The sequence below is a fragment of the Embiotoca jacksoni genome, unplaced genomic scaffold (assembly GCF_022577435.1).
Source record: "Embiotoca jacksoni isolate LCO1_2020_lvr unplaced genomic scaffold, fEmbJac1.0.p SCAF_73, whole genome shotgun sequence".
Classification (NCBI taxonomy): Eukaryota; Metazoa; Chordata; class Actinopteri; family Embiotocidae; genus Embiotoca; species Embiotoca jacksoni.
The window spans coordinates 767,501-785,917 of NW_027185429.1; the positions used below are offsets into that span (position 1 = coordinate 767,501).

Consider the following 18,417-nt stretch of genomic DNA (forward strand, 5'->3'; position numbering starts at 1 on the left):
AATTAAAAATGTTTCAAAATCATTGAAATGTCAGAAAGAAGTCAGAAGTGTGTTCAGATTTCTTGATGTTTCTCGATGATGAATGTTTGTCAGATTTCTGGGTTTGATTATTGGAGGTCTAAGAAGCGTCTCGGCTTCATCTTCTAAAAACAACTTCAGGAGCTTCTTCTGAGTTCGAACGCCAAACCGATGCTCCCGATCGGAACGAGAAAAATGTGTCTGCAGCCACAGAAATGAATGAGATTTAATTTGTCAGAAGGTTGATCCAGTTCTGAACGTCGCTGCGCTTATAACACAGTTTTAAACACATCAGTCATAAGAGGAGGAAAAAATAAACGTGGAATTTCTTTATTACATTTTATTTGAAAAACATTTGACCCGTACAATAAAGTGTTTTTGAGGAAATGTCTATTTTTTAGCTCCAATTTTGTTATTTTTTTTCCTGAAAGAGGCGTTCGTGCACACGAGTGATTTTTGAACAACAAACAAACAAACTTTCACACTGGAGGGTTCCCGGTGTGTGGTTCCCGGAGTGTGGTTCCCGGTGTGTGGTTCCCGGTGTGTGGTTCCCGGTGTGTGGTTCCCGGAGTGTGGTTCCCGGTGTGTGGTTCCCGGTGTGTGGTTCCCGGTGTGTGGTTCCCGGTGTGTGGTTCCCGGAGTGTGGTTCCCGTGTGAACACGGCGGTGGAGTGAACACAGATCTGTCCCATCAGCAGTGAGTTGAGGAATGTCCTCCTGCTGTCGGACTGATCGGAGACCATCTGTTCTGCTCAGAAGACAAACGGGAGTCTGATTGTCTCCTTTAACGACCTCATGCCGAGTCAGTTGTTTTCTTCTCCATTCACACCAGTTCAGACGTTTGGTTTCACAACATCCACCATTTGGGTGGAGCTGAATGTGTTTTTAGTTTGTTATAAGCTCTCAGCTGTCCTGCTCTTGTCTGTAAATCATTACATCTATAAATTGAGAAAAGCTGGACCAGATTTTACTGTGAATACAACAGATTTTTTTTAAAAACAGCCCAGATTCTGCAGTGGAAATCACTGCATGGGCTCAGGAACACTTAGCTATAAGCAGACTTGATAAAGATTTTGTTCCCCAAAATTGGATGTTTGTCGGCTCCGGTTTCCGGTCCATGATGAAATCACCAATGTTCACGTACCAGAGGTCCAAAACACAACTGAACAATGGCTGAAGCTCTTTGATCGATGCAGCAGTGACATCTCTTTTACCCCCCCCCCCCCCCCCCCCCCCCGCTCCTCCTCCCACTGCTGCTGTTCACCCAGAGGTCAGAGGTCAGGATCGGGCCCAGTGTGGCGCCGCTGGAGCTGGCAGCGTCTCGCTCAAGGTCACATAAGGTCACGGAGGATTGAAGGAGGAACCCTGCTGGTCCAGAAGATTTAACATGGAGCCTTTAATGTCCATTAATCAGTTTATTATTGGTTTAACATCAGCAGGGCAATACAGGAAATGATCATTCACTCATATTAATAATGAACTCTGGAAGAAGCATTCAAAGTTTCTATAGTTTATCTTTGAACCATATTATGAGTTTGATTATGATGTTTATTATATGAATAGTTCTCGACCGTGACCTACAAATTCAGACATTTACAGGATGAAATATTTCTTTAATCTCGTGCACGAACTAAACTTTTATCAAAAAAGGAACCTGGAACAGTTGATGACGATAAAAAAATCTAATCAGGGACCGTCTGTCTGTCTCTGATGAGGACAGGAGGACGGTCTGTCTGTCTCTGAGGAGGACAGGAGGTCATCTGTCGCTGATGAGGACAGGAGGACGGTCTGTCTGTCTCTGATGAGGACAGGAGGACGGTCTGTCTCTGATCAGGACAGGAGGCTCTGAGGCCTGGCGAGGTGGCAGGGTGGTGCGAGCTGTCGGTCGTCACGGTGATGGATCAGCTGGAAGAGTCAATAAGTGATGTTGACTCAGCAGATGTTTGCTGTCAAACTAGAACGGATCAAAACAGACGAGACTTTCACCGAAACTCTGAGTATCGCTTACTCTGCCTGATTTTAGATGTTTTCCATTAAATAAAACACAAAAATCTTTGTTAACCCCGTCCGGTCCTGACCTCTGAATCGGACCCTGTCCGGTCCTGACCTCTGAATCGGACCCTGTCCGGTCCTGACCTCTGAATCGGACCCCGTCCGGTCCTGACCTCTGAATCGGACCCTGTCCGGTCCTGACCTCTGAATCGGACCCCGTCCGGTCCTGACCTCTGAATCGGACCTGTTCTGTCCCTCAGGTTTGGACGACAGCCTGCAGCAATACATCCCGTCCTTCCAGCAGCAGCAGGTGGACGGGGAGAAGCTGCTCCGGATGTCCCACCAGGAGCTGCTGTCGGTGGGCGTGGCGCGGGTCGGACACCAGGAGCTGGTTCTGGAGGCCGTGGACCTCCTCTGTTCTCTGGTGAGTGAGACGTAGAGAAGGTTCTGAGAGGTTCTTATGATCACGTGACTTCAGAGGAGAAATATAACCTGACTCAGCAACTTGAATCCTCTGAACGTTGGACTGTTTCATTCCTCCTCCAACCAGACTCCAGCCACAAATCTCTTAAATTAACAACCTGAAAGTTGTTCACCATGTGTCACTAGTTTCATTTTAATTATGGAAACAGACAACATTAATGTCTTATAGTGACTTTACTTAGAGAAACCACAATATTGAGGCCAAAATAGTTTTTTCCAAGAAGTAACAGGAATTTAACAGAATTCCTTCATGTTTTAAAGATAATTTTGTGCTCCACATGAACAGAAGTCCTGTTTGAACCAGTAAAGTGGTTGTTGGGATCAGCGGAGGCAGTGAACGCCTCACAGAGCTCCTCAGTCAGCTGTTCACAGAATGGAGTCCAGTCAATGGAGATGGACACTCAGCAGCTACTGCTCTGTTTAGAGGTCTGTGGACGTCCAGTCAATCATTTATTCTCATATCCACTAAATCAACTTTCCTCCAGGATGGTTAAAGTCACATTATCTGATAACTAGCAGCTCCTTTAATGATGTTAGGTTAAACATAAATGTGTACAACTGATTTTCAGAACTTTTACTTTTTGTAAATCGACTGAAGATCTTAAAATCACTCCAACATTTTAAGAAAAATATTTATTTAAGATGTAATAATTCTAGGATGTTTTCTGCAGTTTGTGATTTGACCTAAAAAATGTCAGTTCATGTAAACAATAAGTAAAAAAATTTACTAATTGAAGTAGATTAGTTGGTCTCCTTGTTGGAAGTAAAGTCTTGATGTTATCTTGACGTCGTTCAGACCAGCTTCAGACCAGCTACAGACCAGCTACAGACCAGCTACAGACCAGCTACAGACCAGCTACAGACCAGCTTCAGACCAGCTACAGACCAGCTTCAGACCAGCTTCAGACCAGCTACAGACCAGCTACAGACCAGCTACAGACCAGCTACAGACCAGCTACAGACCAGCTACAGACCAGCTTCAGACCAGCTTCAGACCAGCTACTGACCAGCTACAGACCAGCTACTGACCAGCTACAGACCAGCTACTGACCAGCTTCAGACCAGCTACAGACCAGCTACAGACCAGCTACAGACCAGCTTCAGACCAGCTACAGACCAGCTACTGACCAGCTACAGACCAGCTACTGACCAGCTTCACTCTGTTTCTGTTGGCGGGCAGAAAAACCACCGTCAGAGGAGCGAAGTCATAAATCTGAGTCTGATTCATTCAATCCCATAAAGGTTCATACTTTTTGAATCCTGACATGTTATCTGTCCAATGTATGACTAAAATTCTTCATCATCATCACCATCACCATCACCAGCAGCTCGAGTGTTTCAGGCTGTGATTTCCTGCCGCTCTGAATAGAAGGTCAGACAATGTGCTGTGGATAGTTGTTACTGCTCTGTGGTGGACCAGGAAACAGATGTGACATCCTCCCCACCCCCGCACACACACACACACACACACACACACACACACACACACACACACACACACACACACACACACACTGTACTCTTTCAGGGACTTGTTTTGATTACTATTACTGACAGTCAGAGAACATCAGGTGGCCTCAGATAATCCTAAATATCACAACACTCTAAATCATTAAGTTTTAATCTGAAAACAATATTCCTTTATTTGTAGTCTGAATCTTTGGTGAATGAAAGTGTGTTGGACCTTCGTCTCCGTCTTCCCTCTGAGTGACAGCTGAGGTCGTGTTCCTGTTAACGTGGTTTGAAGGTTTTACCTGCGACAGGTGTCGTGTTTCTTTACAGATGATGTGTTCCGGTTCCGTCGGTCGACAGGTGAGGCGTCGGTCGACAGGTGAGGCGTCGGCTCACCTGCAGGTGTTTTCTGCTTCTTGTGAGCGTCCCGACGCCTCAGCTCCCTGAGCGTCCCGACGCCTCAGCTCCCTGAGCGTCCCGAGGCGAGTGGAGAGTTGAGAAATGTAGTGTGTCGTGTTTTTGGAGCTCAACCTGAAACTTTGTTCAAAACTAAACTGAGTTTTAAAGAGTGAAAAATACATGAATATGTATTCATCTTCATGGAGACGAGGTGGAGTTGGTGCTCATGGGAAATGTAGTCCATCCAAACCCTGGCAGGAGGTGAGGAGTATTGATGACGTCTGTCCAACAGAACTGCGGCATGGAGTCGGACCACCTGAAGACTCTGGTGGGGAAGATGAGAGCGGCCCACCACCACCTGAGCGGTGCCGTGTCGCAGCGCAGGAAGAACCCCGCCTACCACAACAAGAACTCCCATCAGCCCTCCAACGAGTTCCTGACCGCCGTGGTGGAGCTGATCGCAGCCGCCAAGAGTCTGCTGGGCTGGATGGACAGGTGCTTATTATATCATTATATCATTATGTCATTATGTCATTATCATTATATACGAGAATATAGGATACGTACCACACAGACTTATTCAACACTATGGAGTGTGAGCATTACAAGTTAATATTTAGTTGTTAATTTAAGTTTTTGACTCAAATGTCCATGTGGACTTCAGGGAAGAATATTGGTTGTTTAGCAATATTTTTAAATATATTAAAAAAAATGTATTCTCTAAAAATCACTTGTTACAAAACTAATGTTTGAATATTTATAAAACTAATAATTGTTGGTTGCAGCCTTGCAAGAGGTTTTCTGTTAATTACCTGAAACACAAACGGAGCTGAAACAAACTTTACAACAAATATGTTCAGCTTCGACTTCAGTGGCGCGAATTTCCAACTAATTAATTCATCAGATGACGTAGATCCAAACTGTCAGGAGGGAACGTCAGCTGGGTGTTTGTGATTTTAGCAGATAGTTCGTCTGTCAGCTGTTTGGCTGCTTTCACTCAGCTTGTTTCAGCTTGAAGAACATTCCAGCTCCACAGCAGCTGTTACACACAAACACTGACAAGATCCTGCACCGACACCCACAACACGCCTGACGGGATGCGTGTCAGAGCACCTGAACGCACCTGACCGCACCTGAGGACGCGAGTTTAATGTGGAGTTTTACATGTGGAGTTTTACATGTGGAGTTTTACATGTGGAGTTTTACATGTGGAGTTTTACATGTGGAGTTTTACATGTGGAGTTTTACATATGTCGCTGCAGCTGAAGAAATCAGCAGACATCATGTTTAAAGTCAGAAACCTTAGTTGAATGTGTTTGATGCAGATTGGAGCTGAAACTCACATTTATTATCTTACAGGATTATTTTAATGTTGTTAATAACTATAAGAATAAACCAGTGAATCTCTATGACTCTTTGGAACATGTTAAAACTGTCAACCAGCCAAATGCACCACAAGAAGTTGCCCAAATATGAACATAAAATATGCATACTGAGGTCAGATGAGTTCCAGAGTGAAGTATATAATGAAAACCGTTTCAGGGTTTTAATATCTAAAAACAGATTGATCGATGTTTTCCTTTAATAAAATGTCCTCTGTAAAATAATACTTCTGTTATTCTCTTCTTGTCAGAACTCCTCTGACGAGCTCCAACGACTTCACGTCCACCAAAAGCCGGATCATCCACCTGTGTCTGGAGCTCACCTCCACGGTGCAGAAGGTCGGTCACACCTCCGCTTTCTAACGCTGCCTTCAGGGAACATGAAACTCTGCTGGTTTTAAAGACGCTGATGAACTGAAGTCCATCACATCATCTGTTTGTTCTTCAGCTTTGATGATGATGATGAAGAAGATAACTCCTGTTTACATGATGAAACCAAACAACCAGAGCAGAGTTTTATTTTCCACGTGTCTGAGCATCAGTGTTTTCTGCTCGTCGGCTCCCTGCAGAGTTCAGGAGGCGTCGGCCGGCTGCTCCGTCGTACAATCATCCCGTCAGCTGGTTTACGACGAGCTGTTATTTGTGCGACCGCAGCAGGAATCCTCTCCGTGTCTCCGCGAGGCGTTCAGGGTCCCTCCCTCTGGTTTCACTCTCCTCAAGGCTGTCATTTCTCAAATATTTGTTTTCCCGCTGATTCCTTTCTCTTCTTCTTCCTCTCTCACCTCGTCTCTCTTCACCGCTCGGAGACACGAGAAGGTTTCACTTCTGCTTTTAGTGAAACTGAAAGAAACATTACTGGAAATCTTTTAAAACCACGTCAGACATCTGGATAAAACGATAATTACTCTGTTGATCAATAAAAAAGATCATTTAACCAGTTATAATCCAGAAATACTGAAGTCAGGAGTCCAAATTCTCCGACCTGAACCAACCAAACTCTGTAATTCATGTCATTGTTGTCAGTAATTTCTCTATTTCAGTAACAGGCTCTGTATATTAAATAATAATCTTTATTTTTTTTTCTGAACTTATGTTACAAAGTGTTTAACACAAAAAACAAACCATAAAAACTAAAATAACCAATAAAATCAAACAAGCTTTAAAATCCAGCACTGAAGGAATGACTTACAGCAGTGACTAAGATCAACCTGTTAACACATTAAAAGAGATCAAATATAAATAGATAAAAGTCTGTTTTGTCAGATCAACCACGTGACATGTTTGTTTACAAAAACTAAAACACTTTACAGAAATTAATATTTAAATGGTCCAAAAAATGTCTGTTGTTCTTCACAATATACCTCATAACACACAATAATAATGTCCTGATGGCTGTTTGTCCCGTGTGTCTCTACGTCCTCCTGATGTCCTGAGTATCACTGATATTGTGTGTTTGTGTTTGTCTCATTCAGTCCAGTTCTGTTTGAACTGTTTGTTTGTGCAGCTCTTGTGTAACTTCACAAACAGCAGGTCAACCAGTTCAGTCATGTGATCATCCTCATTTTCTCTGATAGTTTGTTGAACTCTTCTCAGTTGTTTCAGTTTTTGTTCTTCTTCGTCTTCAAAATAAAAGCACAGAATGAGCATTTTAAAAACTACAGTGGGCTCTGCCTGATGTCCTGTTTTTATAAATCAGCAGATGTGTTTGTGTTTGTGTTTGTGTTGTGAAGTGTCGTCTGAGTCTGTGTGTCTCTGTAATTGCAGGACTGCACAGTTTATGAGATGGAGGAGAAGATTGTGGAGGTGGTGAGTTGATCCAGAGCACATGTACACACTCACTACAACACACTCACATGTACACACTCACTACAACACACTCACATGTACACACTCACTACAACACACTCACATGTACACACTCACTACAACACACTCGCATGTACACACTCACTACAACACACTCGCATGTACACACTCACTACAACACACTCGCATGTACACACTCACTGCAACACACTCGCATGTACACACTCACTGCAACACACTCACATGTACACACTCACTGCAACACACTCGCATGTACACACTCACTACAACACACTCGCATGTACACACTCACTGCAACACACTCGCATGTACACACTCACTGCAACACACTCGCATGTACACACTCACTGCAACACACTCACATGTACACACTCACTGCAACACACTCACATGTACACACTCACTGCAACACACTCACATGTACACACTCACTGCAACACACTCGCATGTACACACTCACTGCAACACACTCGCATGTACACACTCACTGCAACACACTCGCATGTACACACTCACTACAACACACTCACATGTACACACTCACTGCAACACACTCGCATGTACACACTCACTGCAACACACTCGCATGTACACACTCACTGCAACACACTCACATGTACACACTCACTGCAACACACTCGCATGTACACACTCACTACAACACACTCGCATGTACACACTCACTGCAACACACTCGCATGTACACACTCACTGCAACACACTCGCATGTACACACTCACTGCAACACACTCACATGTACACACTCACTGCAACACACTCACAAGTACACACACATGTACACACTCACTGCAACACACTCACATGTACGCACTCACTGCAACACACTCACATGTACACACTCACTGCAACACACTCGCATGTACACACTCACTGCAACACACTCGCATGTACACACTCACTGCAACACACTCACATGTACACACTCACTGCAACACACTCGCATGTACACACTCACTACAACACACTCGCATGTACACACTCACTGCAACACACTCGCATGTACACACTCACTGCAACACACTCGCATGTACACACTCACTGCAACACACTCACATGTACACACTCACTGCAACACACTCACAAGTACACACACATGTACACACTCACTGCAACACACTCACATGTACGCACTCACTGCAACACACTCGCATGTACACACTCACTACAACACACTCACATGTACACACTCACTGCAACACACTCGCATGTACACACTCACTACAACACACTCACATGTACACACTCACTGCAACACACTCGCATGTACACACTCACTACAACACACTCACATGTACACACTCACTGCAACACACTCACATGTACACACTCACTGCAACACACTCGCATGTACACACTCACTGCAACACACTCACATGTACACACTCACTGCAACACACTCGCATGTACACACTCACTACAACACACTCGCATGTACACACTCACTGCAACACACTCGCATGTACACACTCACTGCAACACACTCGCATGTACACACTCACTGCAACACACTCACATGTACACACTCACTGCAACACACTCACAAGTACACACACATGTACACACTCACTGCAACACACTCACATGTACGCACTCACTACAACACACTCACATGTACGCACTCACTGCAACACACTCACATGTACACACTCACTGCAACACACTCACAAGTACACACTCACTGCAACACACATGCTTCCTCTTCCTGTCCGGCGCCGAGCGTCCCGTGTGTGTGTGTGTGTGTGTGTGTGTGTGTGTGTGTGTGTAGGTTTGTTTATTCAGCTCGGGAGCATCCACTTCCTGTCTTAGATAACACTTCCTGTTGGCTGTTGTTCCCAGAATACAGAATCAGATGATGTTCAGACACTTTCTCTTCTCACCACTAGTTCCTACCGTGACCTCGTGACCTCTGACGCTCCTCTAAGGAGACCTCAGGTTTCTGCTTTAGTTCCAGGAATCATCACTGACTGTTTGGGAGTTTCCTCCACCTGCTGGCTGATCAGTTACGTAACCGCTGAAACGAGATTCAAGCTGCAACAAAACTTTAGATTTTGCAGGATGAAGGATTCTGGTGAGGACGAACAGTTTGTGAAACGGAGGCTCGTTTCTGCTACGGTGGTTTTGTTTCTCCTTTTGTAAATAAAGTGAATATGAGCTGTTTTAATAGATTCTAGTTCTGTGAATGTGTTTACTTCACAGTTTGTTTGGTGGACAACTTTATCATTTGAGCAGAGGTTTGATTATCACTCACTCACTCACACACAGGTTTGATTATCAGAGGGAGGGAAACCCTGCAGACTCGACAACAACAACCTCCCTCTGAGGGTGGAGGCGCTGCAGAAAGCAGCTGATGTGTTGAGACTCCTCCGAGCCGGTAGTTCATCATCTGAGATGTACAAAGCAAACAGGAGGAGCTGCAGGAATGAACCCTGCAGAGGAGCGTGTTCTCCTGCTGGGTGGTGTTCTCCTGGTGGGTGGTGTTCTCCTGCTGGGTGGTGTTCTCCTGCTGGCTGGTGTTCTCCTGCTGGCTGGTGTTCTCCTGCTGGCTGGTGTTCTCCTGGCACCTCCCTGGCGGTGATGAGGTGTTCAGTTTGTGGAGGCGTCGGGCTGCTGGAGGCTCCGAGTCTCCTCCATGTACAAAACCAAGGCTCTCCCATCTCAGAGGATCGTCAGTCTGTTGTTGTCTTTTCCTTTTCCACTGAAAGGTCAGAGGTCAGACAGCTTTAGTGCTGCTGCAGCAGGTAGTGAGTCAGCATTTCAGAGGCATCATAGGAGATACGAACCGCCACGAGACCTCCATGCAACTTCCTGTCTGGAAGAAATCAGAAGTTTGAAATGGAACTAACTGTTGAAAAGTGCTTCTAAAAATAATAAATGATTGAATTGTGGTCACGATATTTGGTGATCGTTGCAGCTCCAAATGTACGTTTAATGTATCTGTTGTCGAAATGAACTTGAGTTTGTACGTTTTTTCTGCCGTGTGTTTCAGTCTCAAGCTCTGAACGGCGTCTGCGAGAAGACGGTCCAGTCGACCTTTGACCCCTCGAAGAGCGAGATGTCCTGTCTGGAGGAGGTTCACATCACCAACGTGAAGCCTGGAGAAGGACTGGTGAGTAGAAGACCGACACCAGACCGACGTCCTCCTTTACAGGTTCGAGCGTACGGCGACGCTCCGTCAGGTGAATACTGAGTTTAACCTCAGACACCAGCAGGTGTAATGAAGCTCCATCAGCCTCCATCAGCCTCCATCAGCCTCCATCAGCCCAAAGCAGAACCAGATTTAAGACCTAAAAACTAAAGCCACTGTAGAGAGGAACCACGGGAGATACATTCATATTCATCCTCAGTCTGTTTCATCTTCAGGGTATTTACATCAAGTCTACGTACGACGGGCTTCACGTCATCACAGGAACCACGGAGAACGTGAGCTGCTGCTTCACTTGTTCATATTTATATTTGGAAACAGAAGAGATGTCGGTCTGTGGTCCAGTTTACCTTCTAACACTCGTTAAACTTCTGTTCAGTCAGCTGCAGATAAAACTCAGAGGATTCACGCCGGAGACGAAGTGGTTCAGGTCAACAACCAGACGGTGGTGAGTCAACAGTTCAACCTTTAAAGGAAGAAGACGTTTTAGGAAAAAGGTTTTAGTGACTTTCTTGTAGAGACTTTGATAAAAAGTTTGATAGCACAAAAAACATCTCGGCCAAAATACAAGAAGAGAAATAACTTTCCAAGCAGAGATCATTTTAGATGACAGGAAGTCATTCATGCTGGCGCCCTCTAGAGGCGGCATCATTCTCAGAGTTCTGGTCTGTGATTGGTCCAGGTGGGCTGGCAGCTGAAGCACCTGGTGGAGAAGTTGAGGGCGGAATCTGGAGGCGTCGTCCTGGTGGTGAAGAAGAGGCCGTCCGGACCTTCAGGAGGCTTCGCCCCCGCTCCGCTGAAGAACCTGCGCTGGAGGCCGCCGCTGGTCCAGGTGAGTCGCCATGACGCCTGGTCCAGGTGAGTCGCCATGACGCCTGGTCCAGGTGAGCGGCCATGACACCTCGACAGCGCTGTCCACAGAACGTTTAAATATCCACCACGAGGAAGTGAAACTCTGAAATCCAACCAGCGGCTGCGGTCTCTTCTTATCTGACCTCTTCTTTTATTTCTCTGTCATTGGTGGTTAAAGCAGCAGGTTTGATCACCAAAATATAATCGGTTCATACTTGGGACCGAGTGAATGTTTGGGCCAAATTTGAGGAAATTAGCTCAAGGCGTTCTTGAGATATCATGTTCAGTAAAACGGGAGCGTGTGAGGTCGCTATGACCTTGACCTTTGACCCCCCCCCCCCCAAAAAAAATCGAATCAGTTTGTCCCTGGGACCAATTAAACGTTTGTGCCAAATATAAAGAAATGAGTTGGCGGTGTTGATGAGAACGGCGGGTCGGAGGTTTCTGAGATTCTCTGAAGGTTTGTAGAACAATGAGCCCTTCTTCCTTTTTCCTGAAACACAAACACGAACCATGAAGCTGGTTTGATGTGAGACGTCTTCGGTCGATGACTCGCGTTTGTTCTCGGTGTGACGCTCAGTAAACCTCCAGGCTTGGTGTTGACAGGATGTGTTCAGGGTCTTTATCAGGTCTGTGATCTCAGAGCAGATCTGAGGTCAGTCGGTCTTTACTGAGCGTCACTCACATCCGACACATCTGGAACGTGAAGCTGGAAACTCTCCAACTGTCGACGTGTCACCTTTCAGTGAATGTCAATCAACAATTTAGATTTATTTGTTTATCCAGGATTTTGCTGTTTTTTTCTGATTGTTATTATTTTTTATTTTTGCCTCGTCAGTCATTCGTGAAGTTTTAAGTGAGTTTTTTTTACTGTAAAGAGTTTTAATAAAACGTGTTTTGTTTGGAAAGACGACTTCATGCCGTAATACTTTCAGCAGAGATTGTTTGAATTTGCATTAATTATTTGGATGGTAAGATTTCCTGGACGGGCTGAACGAGAAGTGTTGAAGAAAAGCTGAACAGTTTTAGCTCCTCTAGTTAACAGAACTTTCTCCTCCTCTTCGTCCAGACCGCTCAGGGAGCTCCTGGGAACAGAGGGAAGACGGCCATCTTGGATTTGTACATCCCTCCTCCCCCGGCAGCACCGTACGTCCCCCTGTGAGTCTCCACATCATCCATTATTCTTTATCTGTCCCGCCTGATATACTTTCATGTTTTAAACACGTATATCTGACTTCAATTCAATTTTCCATTTTACCCATAATGCCGAGCTTCCCTTCTCCTCCTCGCAGAGATGGGACCCTGAACGTGTCTCCGGGAGTGAAAATACGTCCCAAGTCTCCGAACTCGTGTCTGGACGTAGACGTGCGGAGACGCTCCACCGTCGCCGAGGACAACAAGACGTCTGTCGGACCTCCACTTGCTCTCAAACAGCCAATCACGGTCCGCCTTAGACAGCGCTCCTCCACACGCTGTGAGTACGACAGGACAGCAATGCAACTAATCTTAACTTTAAACCTAAAAAACAGGTCTTAACTCTCAAACAGCTGATTCGTTTATCAGATGTCGTCCGACCTCCTGCAGAGTTACTTTATTTTACTGGATGTTTACATCTTTAAGTCTGTGGAGATCGTTGACTCCTTGGGACCCCAAATATTGGTCTAAAACATTGACTGGATATAAAAGAGTTCGTAGCTTCAGGTCTGTAAAATGGTTCTGATCCAGAAGTGTCTTCAGCTGCAATACCAGCGAGTGCCACTAGAGGTCGGCTCCAAAAAGCCTCCGGCTCCATAGACTCCCATTCAACTTCTCTCATCAAATCCAAAGTGAATAAAATGTGTCCATCAGTTATCTCGGTGTTGTTAGCTAAAGTCACTCCTTCTTATTAGTTTTCTGGAGGTCCATCTGAAAATAATCCCTCATTCATTAGAAAAGAAGATTCAAGAAGACCTGTTTTTGGGGGCGTGTCTGTTTGATTGACAGGCCTGTGGTGCAGTCAGGTTACAGCGATCGGTGGGCGGGACGTAGTATCGTCAGGTTTCCGATCAGATCGGTCAGATCCACCTCTGGCTCCTCCCCCAGCTCGTCCAAATACGGTCACTTCCTGCTTCCTGCACTTCCTGGTTTTAACTAGTTATTTAAACGGTTCTACATTTTGGTAAATTTAACATCTAGATGAAGAGAATTTAGACTGAAAAACTGAACGTGAGTGTTTTCTTATTGTGAGCGTTTCACGTCTCCCGCAGCAGCTTTCTAAACATGTTGTCTCCTGACTGTCGGCAGGTAAACCGCGACCCGTCTCCATGCCGGTGGAGTGTCTTTCTGGTGTGTCCGACCCGTTCTCCAGGCCCGGCGCTCAGGGAAGGAAAGGTAAGCCCATCTGTAGTCTGGACCGGACGCAGCCCGGCGCCTGTAATCTGACCCGTGATCAGTGACGGCCGTCCGCCTCGTTAACGGCCGACGGACGGCGTGCTCTGACTTTTTATTTGGTCGATCATTAACTCAGAGCTGCTGCTGCAGCAACACGTCATTTTAACAACTCGGCGACGGAGTATTTGTCCAAAATAACAGTTCATGAACAGTTAAATAAAGACTCACCAGGTGGACGGTTTTCCACTGAAACATAACGCAGCTGTTAGTTTTCCATCATGAGAGGAATCTGTCGATAACAGAAATGTGTCGTGAACAGGATGCGACGTCCTGCAGCGCTGCCTGAGCAACGAGCGGATCAGCAGCATCATGGAGGAGGAGCCGTGTTACCCGCTGCCGTACCGAGGACATCCGTCGGGCCGCGGCGTCGACCACATCAGAGGCAGCCAGTGCTTCATCAGCGCCGACCTGCACAACAGCGCCACCATCCCTTACCAGGAAGCAGCGTCCAAGAAGTCCGCCGCCACCTCCACGTCCGCCGCCTCCACGTCCGCCGCCGCCGCGGCTCCTCCTCAGGCGGTAACCAAACCGTCCATGTCGCTGCTCGGCGGCTGGCTGGCTCGACTCCGGCTGCTCAGCCACTGACCAGGTTTCTATCAATTAATATCTGTCAAGTTCAAGAACCTCAGCAGCTGCAAACACAGTCCAACAAAGATTTGTAAACTTTAAACACAACAGATGATGGACTTCTGGAATGAACCGAACATCTGATGGTGGAGAAGCATCGAAATGTCAAACACCACACAGAGAAGGAAGCTCACATCTTACATAATGAACTTAATACTGAAATGCATTTAGTTTAACTTTCCATCTCATGTCAGTTTCTAAAATCTTATTTTTCTTTCAACCGAGTTTATTCTGAAATTCGCTTCTCGTCAACAGATTCGAGAACAGATGCTTCAAATTTCAATTATAATTTAAAAGGCAGAACTTGCTCATTTTTAAATGTTGAGCTCAAAACATCTTCTAAATATTCTGTGAAGGATCCAGTATATTTGAGGTTCCTCTTAACTCTTAATGCTTTCAGCTTCTATGAAAGCGGTGAGTTTCCATCTTAAAATAGAGTTCATGTCAATATTTACGTTGTAATTCTGACTTTAAGGCTGTGATTTTTCTAAAAGTTTAATATATATCTGAATTACAATAATACAGAAGTGCCTGAAAACAAACATGAAGCATGAACTGTTGTTCGGTGAAGTCGTGAAGGAGAAACTTCCTCGTTTCCACCATCGATCTCAAACGACACAAACTGGACTCGGAAAGAAACAAAAACCTGAACTGAACTTTGGAGGTTTTTTATATTTTTGTTTGTTTTTAAATGGACAGTTTATCAGTTTATTACGATGTGATGATTCTCATGTTTTGAAGCATGAACTGAAATCCAGATCCGGACGTGACAGTTTGGATCTGAATGTTTTCTGCAGTTCGACTGCAGCTGAATTTCACGTCGTCCTTCATCAACAGACTGAATGAAAACCTGGACGTCACACCGCTCGTGTCTTTTACTGGAACCTGAAAAATCCAGATGTGTCCAAAAAGAAGAGACTCGAACTGTGATCGTACCTCTCTGTAAGCCGTGAAGACACTCAGGAAGGAGAGTTTAGCTGCTGAAACCTCAACATGTTGTATTTTCCAACATTAAGTCTTCAGAGCTGCATCAGTTCAGTTTAAAGATCTGGACACACTTTTGCTCTTTTACACCAGAAAACGAGCATTTCAACAAGGTTTTGACCTACTGAGCTTTCAAGGAAAAACAAGTATTCAACATTCAGTTTATACAGTAAACATTCACTATATTTATACTTTTAGATTTTGGGCTCTTCCACCCTTTTAAATAAACTGTCAGATACTTCATTTCAGTTTGAGGCAGCCGGAATCTGCTGAAGACGAAGCTGGTTTTTGTTTTTCAGTAGATTTTGGAATCTTTTTATTGTTCAGATTATAAATAAACTTTAAATCAGTCCCAAAGTGTTTGAGGGTTTCAGATCCCTCAGTGTGTTTCCAGTTTTAAAATCATTTCCAAACTTCAGAGCTGTTAGCGTCTCACGTCTGCTGACTTTTGGTTTTAAAGCACAAAATGGTTTGTAAATACGTTTAAATATCTTTTATAGATGGTTTTTATTTCTCATGGTTTCAGCCAGAATCCAGATGTTTATCTGACAAAGCGTGACTTTTTATCAGAGAAACTTAGGGACAAACAGGAGCTCAACATTGTTACTAAATACTTCTGAAGCTTTGCAGTAATATATAACTATTAAAAAAAATGTATTCAAAAATACATTAACAAGTTGCTTTACCATATAAATTATTATCAACCAAAGTTTATCAGTGTGCTTTTTATGACTTCCATACACTTTCAGAAATCAGTTCTAAAGTTATTGTAATCAAAACTGTATTTAATTTTTCATCTAACAATTTAACAACAAGTTAAAGATTTCAAGTTTGTGTTTTAATCAAAAGGACTCAAACTGAAGAAAACATGAAATCTCACAGCAGCTGAAACTATATGAAATATGGTATGAAGTTATATCCAGTGTTTTCTTCCTAAATGCTATTTTGTCCTTTTTAAACATTTCTTTAAATCTCAAATTTACATCTTCTCGTCTATTCAGTACTTCAATGCAGGTCAAGTTAAAGCTTCCAAAAATATCAGATATCATTTAAAAAGCAGAACTAGCTCATTTACTGGTCTTAATTATTTCAGGATTTGGCTTAAAGCATCAATGTGGAGATTGTTTGAAGAACTCCTGTTTGTGAGGTTCATCATAAATACAACTTTCTGAAGGTGTTCCTCAGGGAACCATCTTGGAGCTTCTTAAGTTTCCTCAAATACCTCTATTGTTTGTAAAGAGTATGTCTGGTTCATGTTACGTTTCTTTATACAAACACAATATTATGCAAAAGCTATGAAGCTTATACGAAGGTTTATCAGTGTAAAGTAACTATCGCAGAAGCTAGTTTTTATGTGGTTTTCTGGAAAGACGAGACTATGTAACTTTTAATAGGAAGCGTGAAACTTTTCATTATATAAATAAAAAAGTTCAATTGATGTCCAATTGATAAACAATCAGTCCCTCCAGGAAATCGAGATCTTACAATCGCAGTAAGTCACGCAAATTCAAGCAATCTCTGCAATATTAGCGGGACCTTGCAAATTGGTAAAATTAGTTAGTTGTTAAACAAAATTCTCTCTTTAATTTCTGTAATTCCACCGCACAAAAAATTATTTTATTTTTTTGCAATTCTTTTTTTAAATCTGCCACAAAATCAAGCAACATCACAACAATTACAAAAAAATCAGCAAATTCCCAGAAGGACTGAACTATACAACACTGGCTCAGTTAAACACTCAGATCTTAGTCAGTCTACCAAGACCACGAGCCTATGGTAGCTAACAGTAGCTAATGTTAGCAAACGTTGAATCGTGATTTTCTGTGTAACTGACATTAGCGTTGCTGCCTTATGGTCACGTTCCACCACAAGTCCTTTAAAGCAGCTGTAGAGGACCATGGGAAACGTGTCCTCCTTGTCCTGTAATGACCACCTTTGGCCACAGTGGCCGCTGTTGAGGAAAAGTCACAGTCTCACTGGTTTATTGTTCAGGGACTCTGAACTGTGGAAGATCTTGTTTGTCAAGCTGTCATTCTGCCAAATGTCGTGTATCATAAAACAAATGTTTTCTGTCCTGTTTAGTATTTTATGAGATTAACTGACTTCACTCTTTGTATGCAAATCAGAACGATCTCCGAGCTCTGCAGTGTGATGTCTCCTAACTTTTGAAAAACTATAAAAATAAAGTGCAATTTATTTTGGAAGTTCTACTTTTCCATTCAGTTGTATTGTTTTGAAGATATTCAGAGTTTAAGTTTGGTCTGGAAACCGCAAGAAAAGCTGCAGCCTTCAGAGTGTTTGTTTCAGATGCAGTTCATCACCGTCACGTTTTCTGAATTAATTATCAGTGAATTTTAGTGTTCTGATCTGATATTTATGGTCTATATTACATAGCAACTGAATTAATGAGACAAAGCCTCAACGGTTTTATCCTGCAATAAGTTATATCACGGATGATGACTTTAAATGTGCTTGTTTGGCATTACAGGGTTAAAAGCGCCATCAAGTGGACACTGTCAGGACTACATTTGATTATGTATTTATTTGTTAAAAAAAAACACAAATTACATCACGGTTGTCGTCAGAGCTGCAGAAGAGTTTAAAGTTGTGCTTAACAGTGAAACACTTACAGTTGAACAGTTATTTGAAAATATGAAATAACACGTGATCATTGAAATCCTCCAGTTTCCTTTTTAATTCATCAATCACTTCCTCCAATGAGGCTGTTTTCATCTCCCCGTCATGTTTTATCGCTTTACATTATATCTGTAAAATTTGTGATCATTTTCATGAAGTTTGGTGCAACTGA

At 43.7% G+C, this 18,417-nt stretch overlaps 1 protein-coding gene across 1 annotated transcript in view; it reads left to right on the forward strand.

Annotated features, from left to right (window-relative positions):
• The window catches only part of cnksr3 (cnksr family member 3), a 79,704-nt gene that overhangs the window by 5,538 nt on the left and 55,749 nt on the right, over nucleotides 1-18,417 (forward strand). The window contains exons 2-13 of the mRNA XM_069177487.1: nucleotides 2,270-2,433; nucleotides 4,636-4,838; nucleotides 5,977-6,064; nucleotides 7,490-7,531; nucleotides 10,560-10,679; nucleotides 10,934-10,993; nucleotides 11,095-11,163; nucleotides 11,398-11,547; nucleotides 12,637-12,725; nucleotides 12,860-13,041; nucleotides 13,851-13,937; nucleotides 14,257-14,580. Coding sequence (XP_069033588.1) covers nucleotides 2,270-2,433; nucleotides 4,636-4,838; nucleotides 5,977-6,064; nucleotides 7,490-7,531; nucleotides 10,560-10,679; nucleotides 10,934-10,993; nucleotides 11,095-11,163; nucleotides 11,398-11,547; nucleotides 12,637-12,725; nucleotides 12,860-13,041; nucleotides 13,851-13,937; nucleotides 14,257-14,580 — 1,578 coding nt within the window. The remainder of the gene's footprint in view (nucleotides 1-2,269; nucleotides 2,434-4,635; nucleotides 4,839-5,976; nucleotides 6,065-7,489; nucleotides 7,532-10,559; nucleotides 10,680-10,933; nucleotides 10,994-11,094; nucleotides 11,164-11,397; nucleotides 11,548-12,636; nucleotides 12,726-12,859; nucleotides 13,042-13,850; nucleotides 13,938-14,256; nucleotides 14,581-18,417) is intronic.